The sequence below is a fragment of the Cebidichthys violaceus genome, unplaced genomic scaffold (assembly GCF_023349555.1).
Source record: "Cebidichthys violaceus isolate CVI_PGR_0920_01 unplaced genomic scaffold, fCebVio1.0.p SCAF_2, whole genome shotgun sequence".
NCBI lineage: Eukaryota > Metazoa > Chordata > Actinopteri > Perciformes > Stichaeidae > Cebidichthys > Cebidichthys violaceus.
Window position 1 is genome coordinate 2,179,728 of NW_027176372.1, and position 10,725 is coordinate 2,190,452.

The 10,725-nt window shown below is 45.5% G+C and overlaps 1 protein-coding gene across 1 annotated transcript in view; it reads left to right on the plus strand.

The window, feature by feature from the left end:
- htr4 (5-hydroxytryptamine receptor 4) overlaps positions 1-9,650 on the plus strand; it is a 128,965-nt gene extending 119,315 nt beyond the window's left edge. Inside the window, 1 exon segment of the mRNA XM_068715309.1 lies at positions 9,467-9,650. Coding sequence (XP_068571410.1) covers positions 9,467-9,554 — 88 coding nt within the window. The 3' untranslated portion in view covers positions 9,555-9,650.
- The last annotated feature ends 1,075 nt before the right edge of the window (positions 9,651-10,725 follow it).

Consider the following 10,725-nt stretch of genomic DNA (forward strand, 5'->3'; position numbering starts at 1 on the left):
CTTTACAAAAAGGTACATTTCATTGTAGGGGGGGGGGGTTATCATGTGATAGAAGCGTACTGTTTGGGAAACACACTGGAGTGGTTTTGGACAGAGTTGTCCTCCGAGTTGCTCATAATATTCAGAGCCATGAACTATGACCATTATGGAACCACATTGAGCTGATACAGGAGTCAAAGTCATTACAGTATTAGGTTTTGTTTAAATGTACACATCAGTTCAGTGTTAGGTCATTTCTAGTGTGAGTTTGGATCGTTTCTTTAGTTTTGGTTCCACTTTTGTTAGTGTGGTCGGAGCTTCTTCACCATTTCAGGGTCAGAAGTTACAGACACAACTTTGTGAACACGCAGATCGATAAGCTGTTGAACACGTGACGTCACAAAGGCTCCGTCCTCACCACAGGCCACACTACTGCAGACGTACCACTGTGCTGCAAAAACAATACATTGGTTTTGTTTGCTTGTTTTATGTATTTAAATATGGAAAGAACCATCAAACACCTACACTGTCATTCAGGAGTTTAAAAAACAATAAAAGGATCGGTATGATAGATTTGCGGTGAAGTAGACAGGATTTATTAGTTATTGGAGTTTTTGTGAGATCACTTATAATTTGAGTTTGAAAAGTGCCTGTGAGCAAGGCAGTAAACCACTCAACTCTGTGAGCTGCTAAAGAAGGAATGTGTCAATACTGGTGTCTGATGAGCCTCTATGTTCTGAAAAATATGAGCATCAATAAAAACATCTGTTGATTTATCTGAGAAGCATAATGGACTCTCCGCCGTCATAGCATCACGCACACAAACGTAGTCGAGTTCTCAAAATACACAACCTACATGACACAAACGATGTGCACTTGCAGTCACACGCACACGCACACACACACACACACACACACACACACACACACACACACACACACACACACAGGAGTGATATCTCCTTATTCCAGTCATGTAAGCAATTTGTCGAGGAATGGTGCGTTGCAGGCATCAGTCATCCAGAAATAATCAAACCTCTGATCCACTAAGAGCCAGCAGCACAGGGATCTCTTACTCAACACACACACACACACACACACACACACACACACACACACACACACACACAAACCCTGGCCCTATTTACCTGGAGGCTCAGGCTACTCTGCACGTATTTTTTCTTGAGGAAGAATCCTGCTCCTTTTCAGCTCCCATACGCATGTTCTTTTGTGTGTGTGCCCACGTACACACACACACACACACAGACACACACATGCAATCATGTGTGTTTTTGTTGACTTCCCCTGCAGGCCCGCCTGCCTGCGTACTTCACCCTCATGCCTCGGCGCTCGTGTCCCGGCTAAAGCCCGTCTTAATGCTCTGAGACGGCCGGAGCAGGAGGTTCAGTGCTTCTAGCCTCAGTGCTGTCAGCTCAGTGCGCCTCCAGCCGTCTGAGAGGATACTCTCACCAGCAGCAGCAAAGAAAACGCTCTTCAGGCTGCTTGACCCGCTGCACAGAGGCAAACGCTGAGGGGAGCAGGTGCAATTCTGACAAAAGCATATCTTATTACAGCAGAGAATATCTGCCATTATCCAAGCATAGTTCGTTGTGATTATGCAACACGGGGTCATATGACAAAACAAAATCAAAACATAAACCGTAGTGCATCCCTGCAGCGTAGTCTTTGAATCTTGCATCAGAAGGAAGGTAAACACCAGCGGTCCTCTGGGTGATTAACATGGCCGACATCTTAACATTACAAATTCAGCAACAGGGAAACATCGTCCATCATTTTTGACTACGATGGAGCGCCGAGCACCATCGAGTCCGCCTCCTTATCACGCCGCCTTATCGTGATCCACATAATGATGGTGCTGAAACTTTAGCTGTGTAGAAGGAGAACCTGTTGAGTTAGCATCAGACAACTCATGCTCCGTATTGGTTGGTATAGAAGTCATTTGTGTTTGTAAGTCACTTCACATGAAGCTATGAGACCCACTGGTCTCTTTGTTATGAACGTGTCCAACGTGTTTACGGTCTCATTTTGTATTTGTTGAAGGAGAAGCGGTTGAAATGAAGAACATGGAGTACAGAGCATTTCAAAAAATGAGTCAGAGTCACAATATCACTGTGATATTTGAATCAACATGTTGTTGCTGTGATTCTGGGTGGTCTGTCTTCTACTGTTAACTTCTGTGAATCCAAGCGTGGCCGCTATGCACAACAAAGGAGCACAGAACACACTTTATTTCATCCTACAACGAGTATTCGATACTCAAGATGAAGATGGCTGGTGTTCTTTTAGAGACCGCTGGTGTGGAGAAGGACAGAATAGAGCGCCGCCGGTCCTCATCTATAACAACACGTCTTTACTTTGAGCCAGTCACGTTGACTGCGTGGCGTCCCTGTTATCGGTGCCAGGTCTATTTCAGATTAAGCCGTTTGCCCACGGGTCCATATCGCCCTTGCTGCTCTCAGAATTGCTCATTGGAGGGCTTGAGTCTGATTGGGCCTCACGGGTTTAAAACCTCTTATCAAGGAGGAAGAAAGGGAAGGAAAGTACATCCGATAACAGGCTGGATCAAAGCATCCATCTTGGTACCTCAGCGCTCTGGTTCGGTGGCCTGGTATGAACCCGGAGAGGCCTCGCTGGGGTTACGACGGACAAACCCCCCCCCCCCCCCCCCCCCCGTCCCTCCCCCGTCCCTCTCTCTGAAACTAAGCTTGAAATTGCAGATGCTATCGCCGAGACAGAAAAAGGGAAGGACGTTTTTTGTTTGCAGTGAGGGACGCTTTGTAGAGAGCGAGCTCTGCTCTGCCATCTAATCCCACGCAGCGCAGCGGGGGGGTAGGGGGGGTGCTGTCGTCAGATCCTAACGAGGGGAAGCCGGCGGCGAAGATTTCGGTGTTTTTGTGCGCCCGTTAGCTGAAGTGGTCGGGCTCAGAGGAGTTGTCCTCTCGGCAGTGTGTTCAACTCTGAGCTGCTCCCAATAATCACCTTGCTTTGTTTTGTTTTTAATAACATGCAAGAGGAAACATTCAGTTTCCTGGTGAAGCTCTTTTAAAATACTAATCCAGGGAGAGTTGACTAAACTCTGTCGCTTTAAAAATGTGTTTTAAAGCGACAACGAGGAACTTTAGTTTTGCCTTGTTTCTGTTGGTCCCTGTGGACTAAAGCTGTAGTGTCTCTGAGCACCAGAGTCCCTTTAGAAAACCTCTCATTCTACTGCAGCAGGGTCTGACAGTCTGACCCTCTCAGTCCTGGTTCTGGTTCTCCCGTTGCCTCCCTTCCCTCCAGCGGGTCCAGCAACACGTCCTGGGTCTCCAGCAGTGTGGTGTCGGTGTTGACTCCCAGAGATGAGAAGCTCTGCTCCTGGAGGAGGAGGAGGAGGAGGAGCTGCTGCTGCTACCAGGAGCTGAGCTCTCCTCCTCCCTCCGGAGCTCCGACTGCAGGTCCAAGGCTGTAGTAGAGAAACCAGATCAGGGTCTGTCCACGGTGGACCGGTCTCTGCTGGAGTCTGAGCTGAAGCAGTTTCTTTTAAACCTGCTTGCCGTGGTTTTGTCTGATTTGGTGGGGAATTGGACCCAATGACTCTGATGGTCATATAGAGGCATCAATATGAAGTTGAGATTGTTTCATAACCAGTTAAATGTTCCTTACAGTGACTTTAATCGCTCCTCTTTTCATCTTTGTGATATGTCTTTGTCTGCACTGGAATGAGGAGCAGCCTTCCATGTCAGCAAAAGACGATACTTGAACTGCTCTCATTAGTGGAGGCTAGGCTGCACATTTCACGGATGACACGCGTCAGCTTTAAGTGAGGTAGAGATGTTCTTATGTTCTGCTTTGTTTCAGCTGCTGTGGGGTTTTGGTGCTTTGGGTCACAATCCTGCTTCAATAACCTTTGTGCAAAGTTTTGAGAAAAGTTACACGCTTCACACTCCACAGCTGTTCCTCACTGACTGACCTCCCACCTCGGTTCCTCTGACCATACATGAAACGTTCGTGGTGCTCCCCCCCCCCACCCCCCCCCCCCTCCTCTGTTACTGTTTGCCCGGCTCAGATTGGGTTTCTCTGGACCCGGCTCAAACTCTGTCAGCTCTCCCTGATGCTCTCTGACGTGTCTTCAGACCGGAGGAAGAAAACTAGCCGTTAAGATTTAAATCCCATGAAAGGACACATTTGTGATTCCTTCAGTAGACCTGGTGTCAGCAACGTTGCGTCAGCGCTGACCGGCTTTAAGTTAATCGTTTTGAAAGTTTGGACTCTGGAGTCCCGATCAACATATTTCTTTCTTTTAGGAGTTTTATTTCGTTTGACTTTGAACATGACTGTGAACTTTCCTCACGGGGCAAACGACTGCAAACGTGATATCTCACCGTTCTGCTGTTCAATAATTTCTCCTCTTTCTGCCCTCTCTCCTTCCCCCGTCCCGACCGACCTCTCTCTCTCTGTAATTGAGGTGACGACACTTTCCTCCAGTAATGTGTTTTGCAGCGAAGACTCGGGATGCTTTTGCTTACCTGTGCACATTTTGGTTGGATCTTCAGGTTGCAAACAAACCGCTCCTTCAAGGTCAGAGGAGTTTTTCTTTTTTGAGAAAGTCTTAGAAAGTCACCCTACTCTGCCAACATCCATGTTTCTTCTTTTTTATTGTTGCTAAGCTGTAAGCAAACTTTCCTCGGGGGAGTAAACTTTGAATAATTTTTACATAAAATGTCATTGTTGTTCGCTCAGTGCTGCGTAATCTCTTTTCTATTCAAATTCCGGTCTATTGTGTTCATCCTTCTTCTTCCTCCTCTTCCTGTCCCGACCTCGTCTCTGCTCAGCGGCATCACAGCGGGGCGTGAGCTCTCGCCTCTCAGTCAGGTGGAGGTTTTGGGGGTTTTGGGGGTTTTTGGGGGTTTTTTTGCTTCGAGGCTTGAAGCGGGACACTCGTTGTGGCAGATTGGTGACCTGGACCAGAAATAGAGTCCGGACACGGAGCTCAAGGAAAGACAGAAAGACAGAAGAGGAGGGAAATGGCTTTCTGATTGTGACGATCAATTATTGCACTTCAGACAGAAAGACTGAGTGGGATCATCAGAAGAAGTGGAGAGGGAGGGGGGGGGAGAGGCCGAGTGTGTAATGAGAGGGAGTGAAGAGAGGGTGGGTGACCGAGAGTGGGCATCAAGAGCGTGAGTGTGTGTGTGTGTGTGTGTGTGTGTGTGTGTGTGTGTGTGTGTGTGTGTGCGTGTGTGTGTGCGTGGGGGGGCTCACATTTCTTCATGTCATTCATGCACATCCAGGAATATGTTCTGTGACAAAGGTTGTTCTAACGTTGTTAACGTTTGTTACTCAACACATTTTTTTATTGATATCTTTATTGATATCGCATAAATTCCATAAATGTAATGGTATCATAAACCCCAAGTACCCTGGCTTTCATTGAAAGGAGAGCAAAGAACGACACTGAAGGCTTTTTCTCAACGGAGAAGATGTTTGTCGCTCTCCTCCCGACTGCTTTCTGCACTCGTTTGATTGACAGATCGTTTATCCATTCATTTTTTTTTAAGTTCCTGCCATTTTCCAAAAACGTTTCAGCGGCTTCTCGGATCGTTCTGTGCGACAAACCGTCTGCTTACAGGGGAAATGGTCCAAACCAGTAAAAACAACTGCATGAGGAGCACACATAAGTATGCGGGCGTTCAGATCTTTAGAATGAATTCAACGAGTCACAGATGTAATGAGCGTTCAGTGAATTGAATACCCGATAAATCAAGGTACTTGCAGAAATCCTGCAAATCCAGTGTTGCCCAGAAGCACTTGTGCAACCGGAGACATCAAAGTGACCGTCGTGACTAATGACTGCCCTCGAGCAAGGCACCAAACAAGCTGCTGCTGCTGGAGGGAATGTGAAGTTGATTAGTTTGAACAGAAACACTGTATAGCGAGTTCAAATGTTAGATGAGGCTGTAAAATCCATTGGTTTATTGACCGTAAACAGTAGCTGCTAAATTATAACTAGGCGTTACATTTGTTTACGTCTCTTTGTAAAAAGAATGGAGAACAGAACTCCAGCCAGGTGGACATTTACGACCGTAATCTCTTTTATTTAAGAAAGCACTAAGCTGTAAATGAACCTTTGTAAGTCTTGTGTAGGAGCTCTGTGTTGCTTTGTTTAAAGTCTCCTTCACACAGAGAGGACAAGCTCCTTCATTCTCAGGTTAATTCTCAGGTTAATCCAGTGGAGTCAGAGCGCTGTGAAGTTTAGGAGTGAACCACTGAAACTTGAGTTTATTATATCACTTAATACTGGCGTCATCCAGCTCACATTCAACGTGTTTGTATCCAGGAAACGAGGTCGTTTAACCTCACGCATTAATGATGAACGTTTTGAATCGATTCCTCATTAATTCCACAGAAACTAGCGCCACCATCCCGTGTGTTCTTCTTCATCCAATACTTCTACATGATATCAACGTTCGCCAGAGATGTAAAATCTATCTCTACGTTCACGTGCGATGTCTTAAAACCTATACAACACGTTAGTGCTTCACACTGATTCACTGAGAAATCTTCTCTTCTCTTTCCCGCTCTTCCTCCAGACGTCAGGCTCTGACACGCAGCATTCAAAGTCCTGCTAAAGGGCACTTCAGAAAGATGAATGTTTAGCCACATTGCTGCCCAAAATATGCAGAAATGTTTAGTCTAGCCGGTTGATCCGGGCCGTCTGTCCCTCTCTCCGCTGGCCTCATTAAACAGATCTCCATCCTGTCTCCGGCTCTGCCAGTTGGCCTGTTGGCTCAGCTGTGTACAAACAAAACCAGGAGTAAACACGGAATGGATGCGGCCACATGTCCCGCTGCAAAGACGTTCATTTGATCCAAGTCTGAAAGTGACCCCAATAAAATGCTCCAAATGAGCACGCGCTAACAGCCCTGTACGTTATGATATACGTGTTTCTGTATATTACATCAGCTTTCACTGCGCTCCTGTTAAGAGTTTGTGCTTCTTTAATGAGGCTTCAGATGAAAGTTTTCTGTCACATGTTCTTGCATCCTCTCTCTTCTCATTCAGATTGTATTATGGAGGGGAAACTTACTTTATATCATTATTAATATGCATCTGTACATGAAGATACAGGCCGGTTACATGTCCCAACACATTTTCTGTTATATAATTTCATCATCATTTCATGTTCATTATAATTAACTTTCCTTAAGTTCACAGGAAATGAGTTGACGATCTAGTATGTGCTTCTTTTATTCTTCAGCCCTCGACATTGATGCAGCTCTAACACGCTGACTTGGTTTATTGTTAAATATTGATATTTCACAGCAAAACCAGGATTTAAATGACAATCTACTGATGACAATAAGGGGTTCATGAATAATTTGTGTCAAACCACATCCACCTCTGCTGAAGCCAGCGACCATTTTGAAAACTTGTAAAGATAAAGATGGTAGCGCATGATGAGAAAGCACCCTAAAAAGAGGAACATGTATAATCCAAAGCACTCTGTTATTGTTGAATGTGCCGATGCTGATGGCAGCTTGAAAGTTGATGCTTTTTGTTGTTGCTGAGTTGTTTTTTTACATATCCACTTTCCTAAAAAGACCATTTGCTGTGTTGTCAAATCGCTTCACAGATGGCAGCATCGCACAGCATCATTTCAGCTCTGCGAAGCAAACCACCGACCGCTCATAAGTGAGCTTCAAAGAGCATCACTTCATCTGAACACGTTTGATTAGCTTGTACTCGACTGCGACGTGGCTGCAGACGTGTGCGCGACTGGGCTTCGCTCAATGAAAGATCAATGAAGAAGTCATCAATAACCTCCTCTCCAACGTGTTTCCACCCGAGAGCGTGAGCGTCGACGTCACGCTCACAGAACCCCGCAGAGGGACACAGCTGAGGGTTTAACGCCGCAATGTGGCAACAATTTTGGGTTTCCGCTCCGGCGAGGATCCGCAGCCCGTTTCCTTCTGAAAACCCCTAAATGTTCGAGGCTGTCTGGAAGGTAAATTTCACGGCCAGTTTGGCAGCAGGAAGTGTCTTCGGTCAGGGTGTTTGTGTAAACAGCTCGTAATGGTTTTAGCCCGCGGTGAGGCACACACACACACACACACATGCATGTGTTCATAAACACAGATATGTCAGCACAGAATGTAGCTAATCATTCACTGTACACACACACACACACACACACACACACACACACATGCTTACGTGGATACTTGCATGTGTACCACAGACATCCATTCTTCTCATTCTGTGCGGTGAAGTCTCTGTTACTGTTTACAAATGAGAGCCGTTATGGCTGCCGAAAGGGTTTCTGTTGACTTTGACAAACGTGCGCTAAGCCTTGTTGGCTTTTGTTGTGCACTAATGTCCAATTTAAATCTGTTTGTGCCAGACTGTTTGCCTGAACCAATGCCATGTTGGACATACATCTCTGTGCCATATGCGTCTTTTGTCATATTAGAACTGCTTGCATGAACAAAGTAATGTTAATATAAATCATAAAAATTGATTTTTTTCTTTTAACTTTTACATTTAAATGAATATTGTGTGAAAATGTCCAGCGGGTCAACCACTAGCCATGTGTTCAGCTTTGTGAGAATTAATGTATTAGATAATCCAACGGGTCACTAAATTGCTTATTTGTCCAAAAGTTTATCTTCAACAAATAGAAAGTCAACAACTTTGGAGATCGTTAGTTTTTATTGGGCAGTGACCGTGTGTCAATATTTGTGCATTTTGAATTGCTTGTCTCATAAATTAGTGTAACACACTGACATCTCTCCTGGTATCACATTTCTTTCCAATTTAAAATATGCTCCATCTCTTTTTCAATTTTTCAGTAGTGCAGTGAGTTGTGGGTGTGGCCGTTCAGAAGCTCATTGACTCCAGGGAAGTGAAGAAACGTTAGGTTGAAACGTTAGTACGTCCAGCATGCAGTCAGTGAGCCGCGGCGTCCACAGAGCCCTGAAGCCCCGCCCCCACTACTGCAAAGAATGCTGTTTAGTCAACGTTTATTAATATTGATAAATGCATGTCAGAATTGCACCAAATTCCACACTGCACGTCCTCGGGTCCTCAGCAATACACCCGCCGAGTGTGGAGAGGATCGGATGAGCAGTTCTTGAGAAATGCGAAGGACACACAGACGGACAGAGATTAATGGCTTCATAGTTAGATATGAGAGCCTGGTAGCAGAGGACAGGGGGACGCAAATCTATTTTCAACTTTCTTCCACTGCAGTTTGACTTTGTTGTGTGAAACTTTTGATGGTTTTTGCTATGTTTTAAAACCAGAAAACTATTTGTTTGAAACATGAGATTTCTATGTGTAATACAGTAGCAAAAAACAAGACCGAATCGTCTGCAGTGTTGATAAGATATTTGCAACCACAGCATTTTGAGAAAGCAGTCTGACCTCTGTCAGTATTCTTTTTTAAACGTGTCCTTATGGCTGCAACTTGTCATCTGTTTTCTCTCAGGTATTCTGTCCTTCAGAACGGGAACCACTCGGAGCAGAAGAAGAAGTCTCTGCACACCGTCAAAGAGTCCCACGAGTCCTGCTTGTGACCAACGACGACTCCTCAGTCACATCTCCACTGTCCTCGGCTCCCACACCGCCAACCACAGAGACGACGGAAAACACACCGCAGCCCTCACGGCTGAAATCAGATGCTACAAATCCAGCAGATCTCCTAAAAAAAAAACAGAGTCCCGATGGGACTTCAGGGATCCAGGCGAGGAATGTGACTTTTACAAAGGGTGCATCTGGTTTTAAAGTTCAGTCGAAACTCATCCTGTGGTCTTTAAAGGTGGGAGGGGGGACCTAGTGGACTGGAACTAAACCAGTTCTCTGTCTTTATGATGCCGTTTCTGTCACGCTGGTACTCCCGTCTGCAGGCCCACGTAGACTGAGCTGTCCCAGTCGAACTGAATCAGATCCAGAATGCGACTGCGATCCCACCAGCAGGCCCGCTGGTAGCGATCTGTGAAGCTCTGCTTGTCTTGTGGAGAACCGGCAGCTTGGCTGGAATGTTGTAGGAGAATATCACAGCGAGAGACGTGATTAATGACTGACTGGGAGTCGTGGAGGGGAATTATTTTGCCAAAGCTATTTGATATTACGTACAGAGGACCTATTTGTGATTATTATATGATGCTCTCTGTTGTTTTCCGGTACAAAGTCAGAACGATTTGAGAAGGTTGTTCCTTGTAGAACGAGCTTCATACGTTTGCAAAAATGAGCTTTTCAAACAAGTGATATTCATGAAAAGAGGCCGAGTTTAGAAGAATATTAATTTTGCTGAACACCACGTTATTTTTTAGTCTTGACACAGAGCTGAAGAACCTGTATGTCTCCCAGGTTGAAGTTTTTCCAGCTTTAATAAATCCTCGCTAAGCTGAAAAAGAAAATGTGTTTGCAAGGCTGCGTTAAATCCCCGACCTAAACTGTCAAAGTGCATTATTACAGAGGCTGCTAGCTCACACTCCGTGCTCCTCACCCCACGAGGCTCCGTCTGGAGGGAAAGTTAGAGGATCACAACTCGTAAAAGCTGCTCATGAATGATTCAACGCTGCGATGATGTTGGAGCGCGGCGCTGATGAGCCCACGTGATTACATTTGCAGGTTTTTTGTGTGCATATTTCCACGGCGATGCATGTTTTCATGCAAGCGTAACTGTGAGTGTGTGTGTGTGTGTGTGTGTGTGTGTGTGTCCTCATGTGGGATGTTTGCATGTAT